Source organism: Grampus griseus (assembly GCF_964374135.1).
Source record: "Grampus griseus genome assembly, chromosome: 1".
In the NCBI taxonomy this organism is placed as follows: domain Eukaryota; kingdom Metazoa; phylum Chordata; class Mammalia; order Artiodactyla; family Delphinidae; genus Grampus; species Grampus griseus.
The window spans coordinates 39231137-39246466 of NC_139017.1; the positions used below are offsets into that span (position 1 = coordinate 39231137).

General features: G+C 38.7%; 1 protein-coding gene across 1 annotated transcript in view; it reads right to left on the minus strand.

Annotated features, from left to right (window-relative positions):
* KCNK2 (potassium two pore domain channel subfamily K member 2) overlaps positions 1–2706 on the minus strand; it is a gene marked incomplete at both ends in the record, with an annotated part of 226035 nt that extends 223329 nt beyond the window's left edge. Inside the window, one exon of the mRNA XM_082649731.1 lies at positions 2641–2706. Coding sequence (XP_082505857.1) covers positions 2641–2674 — 34 coding nt within the window. The remainder of the gene's footprint in view (positions 1–2640) is intronic.
* Positions 2707–15330: the final 12624 nt, after the last annotated feature.

Here is a 15330-nt window from a genome sequence, read left to right on the forward strand (position 1 = left end):
GGTTTATAAGTGAGGAATCTGGAATTCCAATACACATTTGTCTGATTCAAAATACTTGCTTTTCCCTCCACATTGAACCTCCTCATCTACCAGTGGTAGGGAGTTTATTCCTCCCGATACAGCAAATCTTTAGACAGTTCTGGCAACAGATATTTCTGATGTCAAACAACTAACTAGGAAAAATATAATGTGCCATAAAAATTCAAATTTTCATTTGTTATCAATAACTATATCCTGGGCTTCCCTGGTGGCGCAGTGGTTGAGAATCTGCCTGCTAATGCAGGGGACACGGGTTCGAGCCCTGGTCTGGGAGGATCCCACATGCCACGGAGCAACTAGGCTGGTGAGCCACAACTACTGAGCCTGCGCGTCTTGAGCCTGTGCTCCACAACAAGAGAGGCCGCGATAGTGAGAGGCCCGCGCACCGCGATGAAGAGTGGCCCCCGCTTGCCACAACTAGAGAAAGCCCTCGCACAGAAACGAAGACCCAACACAGCAAAAATAAGTAAATTAATTAATAAACTCCTACTCCCAACATCTTCTTTAAAAAAAATAAAAATAAAAATAAATAACAATATCCTGATTGGTGTTGGGGGGTTGGGGGTGGGGGGAGGAAGGGACATCCTAAGACTATATTTTCCTTTTGAAGATAATTCTCAAAATCATTCTACCATACTTTGGCTTTCAGATTATAATCAAATGCCTTCCCTTTGCTTAAAAAGGAAGGCTTAAAAGACTTCCCTAATATTGCATCATTTCTTGACTGGGGTCTCAGAATTCTACCTAATAAATCCAGGTGATTTTAGCCTGAAAAAATGCTCACGTAGACAATATCAGCCAACTTTCTAATTCTTAAAAGAACTTCCAAATGATTCCTATAGAATATCTTATTCTAATTATAGTTACATTCTGATGGATCTGTCTGGATAAATTACTTTAAAATACATCTCTAAGTAGGAAACTAAACTGAGTAGTTAATGGGATAATTTAAGCTTATCCAAATGTTATATATGATTATCCAAAAGTCTTTTTACCTTGATGATAATTGTTGCTTAGTTACAGCTTCTATCATCTCCTACCCAAAGGATCCCACCATCACTTCTAATAAGATGCAATAAAATCATGTGTACAGCATTCTTGTTTCCTACTTGTGGTAGCAGAAGGACATGTGTTTAGTTTAACAAGTATCTATAGCAAGTGATCTAGAAAACATTGAAGTACTAGAATAGTGTTATCTGGCATCATATGAGACAAAGATGGCATCTGTAATGAGTTTCCATTACCTCTTCAGCTCTCTCCCACTCAATGCCTTTCTCCATATTTTCTGCTTCTCTTCTGTCACTCCAGAAACACTTGGTTTGACTCCAAGAATCTCTCCATCCACTCACCTCTCAGTTTATTTTCATGCCCCTTACACCTATAAAAATGATCTCCCCCATTTGAGGACTTGGCCAGTGTCTTGACCTACCCATTATTCCTCAGCAGAGGGGGCTCCAAAATTGCTAATTCCGAGTCTCAATGCCACAAACTAGCACCTGGAAATTACATACTGATTGGAAATAAGTTGATATTTTACATACTGATTTGCTCCAAAAACATTACCCTTCAGATAAACAGTAAGTTGGACAAACTTTTTTGTATTTCAAAAGAAGAACAACCAAGAATAGAAATCAATTAGAAAACTGGTTTTTAAAGAAATCCCCTCTTGAAAACAGCAAAACAGTGTAACCCTATTATTGTACAGTTCTTTGTTAAACAATTCAATCACGTTCATGTGTAAGTTCATGTAAGTTCCTGTTATGTAAACGATTACTGTACCATCAGGATAACTGTCCTATTATGCAACACCAGGATATATTCAACATTTAAAAACTACTTATTAAGTATGTACTCTATGCCAGGCACTAAAGATAGACTTAGCTATACTTAATAATTACATAGAATTATGCTGTTGATGAGCTTGATTTACATTTCCAAGACCATAACAATATTACTATGGAACACTAAATATTGTTATATAGAAGTCTTATATACAGACATCTAAACAATTTTCAAACAAAACTCCTTACCCAAGAAATTATGGAAATGTAAAGATTTTAAAAGGCCTTAGTTCCCAAGTTTTAAACTATCATACCTTTCCTTCCCCATTTCTAAAATTCTAAGCCACCCCTTCCCTACAATACAAATTAGATTCACTAAGGAAAGAGCTAATATTCTCTCTAAGTAAATTACAAATAATGTGTCAATTTATTTATGAAAAAAATTGATTACAGGGTTAGCCATAACATGAAACCAAAGTAAACATCATTCAAATGACCAGAATCCAAATGTAATGGAATTTACAGATACTAACGTTGATCGATTTTGCATTGCCAGAAGTAATACATCACACAGTAAAAGCCTGATATAACATGCCTATTGTATAAAACATGCCCACGTCAACGTGCAGTTTATTTGTGTTGCAAGATCATGCAAAAAAATTCCAGTAACTAACCCTCTGTTGGAACCACCCATTGAGTTTAATTATAGACTTGTCTATAATGAAGACTCCCTACGTCAAATACTTGCTTGGAAATCTACTCCACATATGCTAGAAGTTTTGAAAATAATAAGATACTTGATTATTGCAAAAATACTTACAGTAGAAGTTCCTTCTTGCTTGTGGGTTCATCATTTGGGGATGTTTTCATCAGGAGTCATCATGCTTTTGATCTTTAATGCCGTTCTTCCTCCAAGGTTTCTTGTCGGTAATTTCCCAAGCAGAGTCACTTGTACTAACAAGCCATTGTCCCATATTGTTTCCTTTTTATGTGTGAATGTTACCCTGTAGATTGATTTCCTGTCCAAAAACAGTCAAAAATGAACAAACGCTGCTGTATGCAAGTGAAATGTGCTACTCAAATACTCTGTTTTTGCAGTTTGGTTCAGGAAGAAATTCCCTGATTGAAAGGAGGAAATATATTGCAGTGCTCCAGAGAACTTAAAAGACAGAAGTTTCTTCCTTATAAATGAGCATATCAAAATTGCCAGCGTCATTTACTCTCACTAGTTTGTGACTCAAGTACTACTGCACCCGAAGCATCCATGTACTGTGTGCAGCCTAAAGACACTCCCAATTGCCACAGTAACAATATCCCAACTATATTTTAAAATCAGGCTTAGTATGCTTTGAAGTACATAATGTTTTCCATTCCTGAAAGGACAAAGAGATCTACATTGTCAAAGTTTATTTTTAAGCTCATATGCTTGCTAAGTGCAGTGGCGAACAGGCTTTCCGTGCCTGTAGTACCATTGCTGGAACCTATTAATGCAAACAGATGAGTCGTTGGCTTGGTTCCACATAGGCTCTTATTTCTTTTTTTAAACCTTATCTAAATTGCATTGATTATAATTTCTTAAATCAAGAATGCTATCACTTTTCTGAGCTTGCTTGTTTTAATTTTATCAGTACAGAAGCAATGCAAGAAAGGCAAATAAGAGGAAGGTTTCAAAGAGCTTTTGCTGAGATAAGAAAGTTAGTAATTAGAGGTAGCTTCTGTTTCTGGAGTAAGTTTGAGGGGCATTTGGAGACAATAAAAATGACAACAAATTTTAAATAAAGGAGCCAAAGATAAAGAATGAAAGGGAGAGTAAGAGTAAGGAGAGAGAGCAAGCCAAAGCCAGAGTGAGAGAGAGAGAGAAGCTTTGACTATTAGCAATAATTCTTCACATATTTTCTTATTGTTGGGAAAGCAAATTGCTCTGGTTTGTATAACCCCCTACCCGTCTGCTCAACCCACCAAAATTAGCCCACATGTCATCTAATACCAGACTAAGACTTGTGGAAGCACATTATTGCTCTATTAGAGCCATAACAAAATACCAGCTGAGCAGTGAGCATTAGGTGGTAGGGTGACCCTGAGGTAATACAATCCGTGTTATGGAATTTCTAGCCCAAATTTTAAACATCTGGTTTTGATATGATAATAAATGTGATAATGTACATTAAATACCGGTATTCAGGTAACATAATCCTTCCACCTGACTAAAACAATGCACGCTTTTCAAATCGTATGACAGCGAGAGAGATTCGATAGACAGACACATATTTATAACTGCACATACCAAAACAATCCTCACCATGCACAGACTTATACACGTACACATACGCAGCAATACAGCACATAAACTGTCAGTGGGCTTTCCAGAAATAAGAGTGAGTTTTCACTGAATCCTTTCTATGCTCTCTTTCCTGGACATCCCTTTGCACAGTTGCGCTAATTTGTAGGAGACTTGGCTGAGAGTGAGGGGAATGGAAGGGGAATGTGAAAAATAATAATGCTAATTGAACCAGACAGAGATGTGAACCCCTGACCTTTGCTTCATTAGTACCATCTCAGGCTATAATCTGATGAAGTACCCAGCCACTGGCAACTTGAAAAATAAACTAAATCAGGTTACTCTTAGCCTGTTTTAACTTCGTGGGAAAGAGTTTCTGCATTTTGAATCCAAATATTACCATATTATTCACTGTCAAGTAATTCAGTGCTGTAAATGATTCTAGGGTCTAGAAGTTAAGATCTCTTTAAATTAGCATCTTAGAATTAGACTAGGTGATGAAAAAGTCTTAACCCATGAGCATTTGCTGACCTTATATATTTGCATATGAGAAAGCAGATGGAGCAACCTGGAGGATGGAGAGGGTGGAAGCTGCTGGGATGAAAGTCACGTTGGGATTCACGAATGTTTGGTTAGTGTGGGGTTGAGAGATAAGGAAGTGGTTAATGGTGGTTAAGGGCTTGTTTCCTCCCGATGCTCAAAGCTCCATGAGTCAGGTGAATGGTATTTCAAGGAGTTGGCACAAAATAAAAACCCCAAGTGCTCTTTCTCGGTTTGAGCCAAACCCAAACCTTTTCAAAGGTGTGAAAAGAAGCAGCCACATTGGTTTGGTTTTCCTTTCCTGGCCCACTCTTCTTCCTGGTGCTGGCCAACACCACACAGAAGTCTTATGACATGAGCCATTTCCATGGAATTTTAAATTCTGCCAAAAGAAAAAGAGGGATTGGAAGTTTCGTGAGAATGGTTATTCTTAGGAGATTTCCATCCCAGATTCCTAACTTGTGTGGCTCAGATAAGCATCTAAAATGCACTGCCAAACCTTCTGAGGTCCCTAATGTACTTATTTCCAATCACATTTCTGCATAGAGACCTCAAAGTAACAGTGAAGGCAATGGTTTCTTGGGAAATATTTTCTGTATGCCAGCCCAAGATTCCCCTACCTATGCGGCAATGGGTTTGGAACACCATTTACAACACAAATATTGGGTTTGCATGTCCCCAGAACATAGTCAGTTTTTAGATGAGACATGTTTACATTCTCCCAAATGAAAACAACCTACCCCAAAGTAACCCTTCAATTATTTTGCTTCTGAGAAACTTCAAAATATTATAAGAATATTTTCCTGGCACATTGGTAAGTGTGTAGCTGCCCAAGCTCTTCCTATAGGTTCATTTCTCATGAGAAGACTATACGGTAAATACAACCAAAATCTCACTAATTGGGATGCTATATCAGTTAGTCATTGCTATGTAACAAACCTACTCCAAAACTCAACGGCTTAAATAATAGACATTTATTATTGCTGACTATTTTATAGGTCAGCATGACAATTCTGGCCTTATCTGGGCATCAGCTGCATATCAGGTAGGTGACTCTGTGATCTTTAATGTATCTGGGGGTCAGCTTTCTGCAGGCTGATATAGGATAGACTCAGCTGGGACACCTGAGCTCTTCTTGTGTCTTCACTTGTACCTGTCTTTCATATCCCTCTCTGGCCAGCTTAAATATGTTTTCAAGGCAATCAAAGTCAAGAGAGGAAGTGTAAAAGTACAAGTGCATTTTAATGCCTCTGTCTGGGTCAACTTGCCAAGCCCAGAGTTCGTGTGTGTGTTCGAGGGTGGCGGGGATTCAGTACCGAAGGATGTGGATACGGAGACGCATGGAAAATTGGGGCCATTCATACAATCTATATACCAAAGGCATATTGAAAATAAGAAGCCAGTCATATTCAGTCACTTGGATGAACCTACGACAATATCAGGAGGCATCAACCTGTGAGACTAGAATTAGCTTTTAGCACCAAGACAGAAGATGAAAGCCGAATCTCAAATTGAAATGGGTAGAAAGTACCCTACGAATGCACAGGCAACACACCAAAATGGCACCTGTGTTGGAGACAAAGTTGGAGGTATGGCCAGAGACGGCCATGAGGAACACATAAAAGCCAAAGAAAGCCACCAAATGTGCTGAAACCAGTTAGCAAGCACTAACGAGTTAAAAGATGAACACTCGGGTTACGTCTCTCTGGAGTAATTTTCTTAAAGGTGGTTGTTTGAGGAGGAATGCAGTTAACAGATGCAATTGTCTACAGGAGACAATGGATTTGATTTCAATAGAATAGAGTTGTGAGAATGAGGTAACAGGAGAGCGCTAGTATCAAGGGCACACTTGCTATACTCACCTCCAGCCAATATTGGCCATGAAGGACCAAACACCTAGTATGGCCAGATACTAAAATTTTATGTAATCTTTCCTGATTTTGAAAACACTTTGAAAAACATCTGTAGGCATGATTTACCCCACAGGCCACGAGCGTGAAACTCCAGATGCAGAGGTTTCATTTCTGTGGAGCAATCTCTATCTTCAACAGGCTCTGCAAATATATATATATTTAGGGCCTACGTTAACAAATTGTAAGAAGTGATTTGCCACCAGAATATAAATAATGCAGAAACTGTTGGATCTTTCTAGACAAACCCACAATTAAAAGGTTCCTAAAGATATTTTTATCTCCTGAAAGCTTTAGCGTTTCAAGAGTTTGGATTCTTCCATTCTTTATATGGAACTCTAATGGGTACTTCCAGAATCCCACCCTAAAGTTAATTGCCCCTTATTTTTTTTTTTATGTTCAAGTCCAGTTTTATTAAAATTTGGCAATTCTGGCATCAGTACAAAGTCTCTGACCACTGGACACATTAGACATGAATTTATAATTTTAGTTTGTTGTGGGTTTGGGTACATGAACTTTTCTAAATCTTCTGCCCTTCATTTCATTATCAAACGGCAGAGCGCCTTAAGTTTCTCTGTCTAAAACACCCTGTTATTTATAGAATAGGAATTTGTAAAATAAGATTGAAAAAAATAAAATGCACAGATTCAAAAAAGTCTCTTCAAATATTAAGAACATTCAAAGTATATTGAAGACACCTATGTTTAGTCCTCCAAGTAACATGGAGGTTTGATGTCTTGTATTTAGTTATTGCTAATCACAGTTCAGAGACCAAAGTGTTTCCAAAATGGTAAAAACCTGCATTGACATTCCCAGTATGGTTCCAATGGGTTTCAAGTGTAAAACCAGTGGAGCACGTGACGTGGTCTTTAAAATCACACGCCTTTTTATCTTTAGTGGGATTTTTTCTTTATAGTGGCTCAGGTAAAGTCCCCACAAAGCCCCCAAATGCCTGAATGCCACAACATCAAGAAACCCTTGCCAAGATACCCACTGTGGCAGATCTGGGTAAAATGCCAGGCACACAAATTGGGACTAAACCTGCCCCTTATTTTTAAAATCAACCTGTTCATGACACTTTATTACATAATAGCTTTCTGCTTATAAGGATATTGGTCTAATAATTTTATTTTGATCCCTCATGTTGTTGATTTCTAGAATGCACGTTTTCCTATATAGATCTCTTCCTATAGCACCTAGAAGATACACATAAATTAAGCACTTATAATTCTCAGCCTTGTTTATCTGAAAGACTGTTATTCACACTGCAGTTTTCTGAATTTCAAGTTTATTGATTCAACTTCTCCACTTGCACTGTTGGCGTCTTACCTCTTTTTGTTTACTCTATAGACAGCCCGGAGGGAAGCTCTTTGAAATCGACGGATCTAACTATTTCTTCTGCTCTGGGAAGACAACTCTTACTAGGCCTCTGATTCCTGGCATTGTTTGGAAAACTATCCTGTCTACCTCCAGACAAACATACTTTTACTGCAAGTGGTTAACCCAAGGACAAAAGGGGGGATGACAGGCAAAGATGGTTTTCTTTAGCTTCCTAAGCCAGGTCTCCCAAATACATCTTGCAGTACTCTGTTTTCAGACTTTTAACTTGGCTCTCAGGAAATACAAACACCCATTCCAAACCTTAGCATATTTTCATATTATATTCTATACAAGCTTATACATACTTCTTTTTCCTCCTTTAATGCAGAGCATTAAGAGAATGCATTATATGTTATGTTGTATCTGGAGGTTGATTGATTGGTTGGATGGATGGTTGATTGATTGATTGATGTTGTATTAATCACATCTTATGTTCCTATCTATATTCTCTTGACCTCACCTGTCTCCCAGGCCCTCAGCAACTTCCTCCATCTCAGCTGCTGACCTTGAGATCTACTTGTGGGTCTGATGCATGATTTTATACCTGAGGCCAAACAAGCAACATGTCTTAAGTCCCTGGTTCCTTCCACCATTTCCAGACTTAGATTCCAGAAGCACACATCACATGGAGGGGGATCTGGCTTCCCCAAAGCTGCCGAAGGGACCAGATGATAGAATTTTCTAAATGTAGGTGAATCAACTCTCGTGAAGCAAATTGTGACCAATAGGAAACAGAAGATGGAAGAGAGCTGGTAGATAAATATCATCTCACTTCTTCCCTGAGATGGGCTGTTCAGATACAAGATTTTGCCATGCCGTCTGTGCAAGCAATATCACATATGGCCAAGCAGGTGCACAGCTGATGGAATGGCTATGTCTCTTTATGGCTCTTTGTGAAGCAGTGGTCAGTGTGGTACCATATCATCTTGTATTTGCTTCCCATTGTTATCTGCCACACTTGCCTTTTTCCTCTAGTTACCCTGGGATTCTTCAAGGGAATCCAGGGTAAGACATCTGTGTATGTATATGTGTGTGTATAATTTTATATATATCTATATGTTATATATATACAGTTATACAAATATAGTTTTATATATAAATATATAGTAATATATATATATATGACATATATCTATGATCATTTATTTCCCTTTACTATTCCATATAAAATTCCACACCACATAAAATCCTTAAGTACTATGTGGTGACATTCTGACACAAGATATGAACATAAAGAATTTATAAACCCCAGAATTTTTGTTTGCTTTTTACGGTTTTGTTTTGTTCTTTGCTAGCGGGGAAAAGAGCTTTACACAAAGTAATAAATATGAACTCTATAAAATAGCAGCCATATACTTTGGAAAATGATCAGTAAGAACAATAATTCTTCAGGAAAGCAGGGTTTCAGACTCTTAAAATTATATATAAATGAGATGAGTACCTTGAAGACTTTTAGCTTAAAATATATTTTAGTTTAAAATATTTTTTCTCTTAAATGTTATGGGGCCTGAAACCAAAGCTCTTTTTTAGTTGCTCTGCTAATAGTAGAGGCATATTATAAGAAAGATGTCCATTTGACAGTTTTTTATATGTGTGTTATTTTATGTCATGTTGGGTAGAAAATAAGGCAAACTTCTAATGCCATTTACAGTATACTTTCAAAATATAGATAGCAAAACAATCCAGATGTTTTAAATGATTTTGCTTTTATCTTTCTTATTGCCCAATTCTAAATCAAGGCATGCATATTAATTTGTGGGTTGATAGTCCAGTATTATTGATCCAGATCAGTACCATTTACTTAGCTTTATGGATCATTTCAGAAATCAGACCATTTGTACTTGATTCATTGCTGCCTGTGGGGGAAGAATAATTTAATATTCACTCACAGCCTATGTAAGAGTCAACACACTTCAAAACATTGAGGAGAGACCACGGCCTATACAGACTTGAGATAACTCCAGTAAAATAATTTCAATCACAAGCTTTCAGCACTTACCAAGCAGAGAGGTCAGGCAAGTAAAGCCACCAGGGCAATCTTTTCGAAGAGGAATCTTTTCAGAATTGTTGGTCCTGCGCCATTTGGCTGAGAGAGTAAAGAGCAAAATAAAGTAGGTGAAGATACCCGAGGTGGGGGATGAAGGGATTGGATCTCTGGCCCCTGGGGCAAGAGCAACTCCAAGAAGAAAGCAATCTTAGTATCCTATACACCAGTCCTTCCAGAGGCTAGAGGCATTGGAGTCTAGAGTGCCCCTCTTGACTGGATCAGGCCTAGATCAGCCCAAGTAGAAAAGAGATCCTACAGAGATCTGGAGAGAAGGCCCAGGGGAAAGAGGAACAACATGGTCCCATGGCTAGCCCGGGGCATGACACACAGTAGGCATTCCATGAAGGTTGTACTGACTGTGGAATAACCAATTTTAGCTCTATGTGGGCAACATCCATGTGACATCGAGCAAGTTACTTTTCACTTCTTCCCTTTGAGCCTTAATTTCTCTATCTGTACAATGGGGATAATAATAATTCTTACTTTCAGAATAAATTCAAGGATGAAATGCAATAATAATAGTACTTTGGAATTTAGAAAGTCATAAACAAACCCAGGAATGGAAAGACAGATTGGCTGCATCCATATTACTTCTTTTCAAATACGCACAGGTTTTACCGTTCATTGTCTTTTGGGCTCCCCCCAAAAACAGAGCCTGATATGAGGACTTGTATCCAGGTAGTCCAGTTGAGGAGCAATTCCAAGAAGCAGGAGAGAGGGAATGAGAAGAGTTAAGGAGGAGGGAAAAGCTAATTTTGAGGTCACTTCTGTGGGCAACTGGGGCTTGGTCTTGCAGGGGAATTTATAAAAAGTATACTAATGCATCTTAGAACTATTCACCTGAGGGTCAACTGGGGATGAATTTATCCATCTGTTCCCACACTCCACAAAGGATGCTCCCAGAGGCATTAATCCCCTAATTTCCAGGTACATACAAATCCTTGTTAAGAGAGCAGGCTTCCACCAGTGGCTGTAGGAAGAAATGGGCACATAACAGAAGCTATCATGAGGTGAATTGAAGCCCACGTGGAGATGAGGCTCAGAGGATTTGAGTATAGTCACCAGAGACATCAGATACCATTTTAGTAGCTAAAAAGCAGAGCAATTTTCTCTTTGGCATTCTTCTATTGAATATAGCACATAATTTAACATGTAGTATAATTCTGATGTATGCTGAACCCACTTGCCTCACAGAAATCTTATTGAACTTTTCACATTAAATTCAGTACCAAACCTTTGCGAGAGTCCAAAGAGACCCCAGCCTTGCTTTCTGTAGCTTTCTGACAGTTTACATCCTTAAGGGTCTCTGTTTCTTGGCCTGTTACCTAGAGTTGCAAAGTCCAACCTCTCCATCAATGTCCATTGAAGCACTATGTGAAGTGAATAGCTTTAAAACTTAAGGGATCCTGAGGCACATCTCATACTGCCTCACATCTGTGTCATCTTGGCTCCCACCCATTCCCTCTTATCATCCTACACCTTCAAGCCTGCTCACAAATGTGTCCCATTTTCTCACTCACACAGAAGTCCATCCATACTTAGTTCTCAGAAGCTTGGCTTCTCTCTACAAAATTGGGTTTCTACCTACAAGGAGTTCTTATATAAGCTACTAAAATTTTTTTTGCCATATCACGAAATAAGGATATAAGATTTCCTCTAGGCGGCTCAATAAAACTATTTTTGAGTGAAAAAAAATCTTGTCATAAATGTTTCTTTTTCCTAGACTATCCCTTGCACAAAATATAATACCCATGGTGGACTAGCTCAATTCCCCCTTTTAAATGCTTGCATGGCTCAACGCATTTCTCCCCTTTAAAGTTATTACATTTATATTTTTCTTTTTATGAGTTTTGAATAATGCATATCTCTTCCCACTAGAATGTAAACTCCAAGAGTGTAGCAACCAAGTCTAGTTTTGCTTGGCACTAAATCCTCGGCACCCTGTAATTAGTCTGGCACAAAAGTAGATGATCAATACAAATGTTCAATGAATGAATGAATGAAATTATATCTGTGAACTTGTTAATTTCTTCTTGCATATGAGGAAGAAAAGAATTATAGAGAAAAACAAAAACCTAAGGCCCGGAAAAGTAAAGTGTCTTGCCCAGGGTCACAGAGCTGATTGATAGCAGAGGGATTTAACAAGTTTGCCATGCTCATTGCCTCAGCCCTCTCGTAATGTTAGACTGTAATTCATCGTGATATTGCCTAATAGAGACACTATTATAAATCCAGGGTTTTCTCTCAAACCCATATGCTTGACTGAAGAAATATCAAAGAAGTCTGGTCTCAGCATTCCCTGTCTCTTATTTTCCTGTTGAGAGGTACCAAATGTTATATCTGACGTTGGAAAATGACACTTTGGGCCTCCAGCCCTCCCCCACCTTTTGAAATCACTACTTTAAACACCTCTTTATTTCCACTGAAGCTTTTAGTGATTTAGGACAGGAATCATTCCTCACATACACCAAAAACCAACAAAAGCTGAGTGTCTGCTCTCAAGAACACACAGAACAAAATGGCACAGGAGAAACAAGCACTTACAAGGTCTCACAGAAACAACTACGTAGGGCTGTCAGTCCCCTCTGGGACTTCAAAGAGCTCCAGAAATTCCTGTAAAAGTAAAAGAGGAGTAAAAAAAATCTGACTTTATTTCAACACATCTTAAAAGAAGTCACATCAGAATATAAATTTCCACTTGGAGCTTGGGGATGGATACACTTTTATTTTCTTATCTTTTCTAGTCTAAATGCAGAGGCGGAGCTACCAGGTGAACAGCTTAGCCTGTGGCTTCAAGGTCCAGGTGGAGTCTACTTTAACGGGGAGTTCTGGAAAGGGCAGAGGGAAACCAGAAGTTGTCGCCTGAGGGGCTGGAATTCAAAACTGTGTTACTACCCAAATGTTATGCAATTTGTTTTCAAATAGAGACTGAAAATACAAAAGGCCTCTCACATTTATTCACCCTTAACCTATTTCCCAGAGACTTTTACATGTCATTGCCACCATTCACAAAATGCAATAAAAGTTAACTATTTCGCACAAAGCAAGGGGAGATGGTGCTTCCATAAAGGGCGTAGAGATTACATTCAATTAAATGTGTTAATGTTATTCCCTGAAACTTACTCACACATTTTAAATGGCAACTCTTCTGATGATAAACCTCAACAGAGCCCTCAAAGCATTATTCGAAATTAGTGTGGCTAACATCAATGGTATTTGCTACAAGGACTTGCAAATAAATCTCTAGCAAGTGATCCCCACCTGTGATCCTACCCTTTACATACAAAACCATTTTGAGCTTAGGGGACTTGCTTGCATTCCCATGAGGATACCATTAATTATTTCTCAGTGGGAAAGAACATTTTTAAAAGGTGTATAATGATAAGGAAACTGTCAGAGCAACCTGTCTGCTACTTCAGAGGATAGGATAATTTCTCTCCTTCCTTCATTTTCCTTTCTTCTATACTACACCCTGGTTCCTGAAGCCAACTGTACTTAAAAAAAAAAAAAAAAAGCAACAAAAAACTATAATGACCCCACTTTGTAACTTGTTCCATATGTTTCACAGGCTTCATAAAATAATTCCACATTAGTTTCCCTAGCCTAGTGTTTGGATCTTGACATCTGTTTTTTCCTATGTTTTCATGATTTATTTTGGGGTCTGTGTGAATTCGCCCTATAAGAATAAAAGGAATTTGCTTAGATTCCCTTTTCCTGGAATGTATCCTGGTTACTTGCAGACCTATCAGACTTCCTATCCACAGATCTGACACGGCCACCATCAAGCCTAGATCTGCCACTTACTAGGGTATGAACTCATCCAAGTCATTTCATCTCTCTGGACCTCAATGTCCGCATCTGTAAAATGGGGATGATAACAGCAATAACTGTTTACAGTGTTTTGAGAATGCTTAAATAAGTTATTTTATATATATATGATTGATCAATGCCTAGCACATAGTAAGTGTTGGTTGCTTTAGTTATTAATGCTAAGGCACACAGAAAGGTCTGTAGGAAATAGATTTCTCTTAGTCTACACCTTTGCTGGCCTTTATTTATTCACTCACTCAGCAAATGGTTATCGGGTGGCAGAAGGTAATTATCAGCACCAAGGGAAGCCAAATTGGAGAGTGAGGCTAAAGGAAGTCAGGAATACTAATCCTATTTTTATTCAAAATTTTGATGTTATTCATTACACATTTTTGCATTTCGACTTTATAAAAAGACTGCATTGAATGATGTATCTTGATTACTTGATGGGCCTTCTTCTAACTAAATGTTATTACCATAGCATATGCCTCAGTTGCCTCCCTTATTCCCGGCCCTGGACAATTGTGAGCAAATCAGACTCAGTTCCAGTCTTCATGCTGTTAACAATCAAGTGGGAGGAGGGACAGGCCTTAACAAAATTATCACAAAAATATATAAATTCTATTAAAAATGCAAGGTTTCATATTATCCCCTAGGCCTGTGGATGAGTGTAATTATTTTTTGAAATTAAGAGCTTAAGTTTTCATTCATTTCATTTCTCAATAAATAGGTATGAGGTGCCTATCATATGCCAGGCACTGCTCTAGGTGCTGGGGCAGAGTAAAAGAGACACAAATTTCTGCTTTCACAGAGTTTATATTCAAATATGGAAGAGAGACAATGAACAACACAAATGAAGAAAACAGACCATATGTTATATGGTACTAAGTTATAAAAAAAAAAAAGAATAAATGGAAGGGAGAGAGAAACTGTCAGGGATAATTAAAATGGTAGATAAGGAACATTGGAATTGTGACCTTGGGGGGCGTGAGAGAGAGAAAGTGATGCAGAAAACTGGAAGAAAGCAGTCCAGGCAAAGACAGCAGGTACTTCAGGGAGTGGGAATGTGCCTGACGTGTTTAAGAAAATAGCAAAGAGGCCAGTGTGGCAAGGAGAGAGTGAGCAGGAATTCAGACCAAAAAGGTAATGGTGGGCTGATCATGGAGGACCTCTTAAATCATCATAAGTGGGCTTCCCTGGTGGTGCAGTGGTTAAGAGTCCACCTGCCGATGCAGGGGACACGGGTTCGTGCCCCGGTCCAGGAGGATCCCACTTGCCGCGGAGCGGCTGGTCCCGTGAGCCATGGCTGCTGAGCCTGCGCATCTGGAGCCTGTGCTTCGCAGTGGGAGAGGCCACAACAGTGAGGGGCCCGCGTACCGCAAAAAAAAAAAACAAAAAAAATCATCATAAGTGCTTTGTTTTGCACTCTGACGTAGACGGGCGATCACTGAAAGGATTTGCGTAGAGGAGTGATGAGATCTGACTTAAGTTTAGCAGGGTCAGGCCAGCACTGTGCTGAGATGGATTCACTGGGAACAAGAGAAC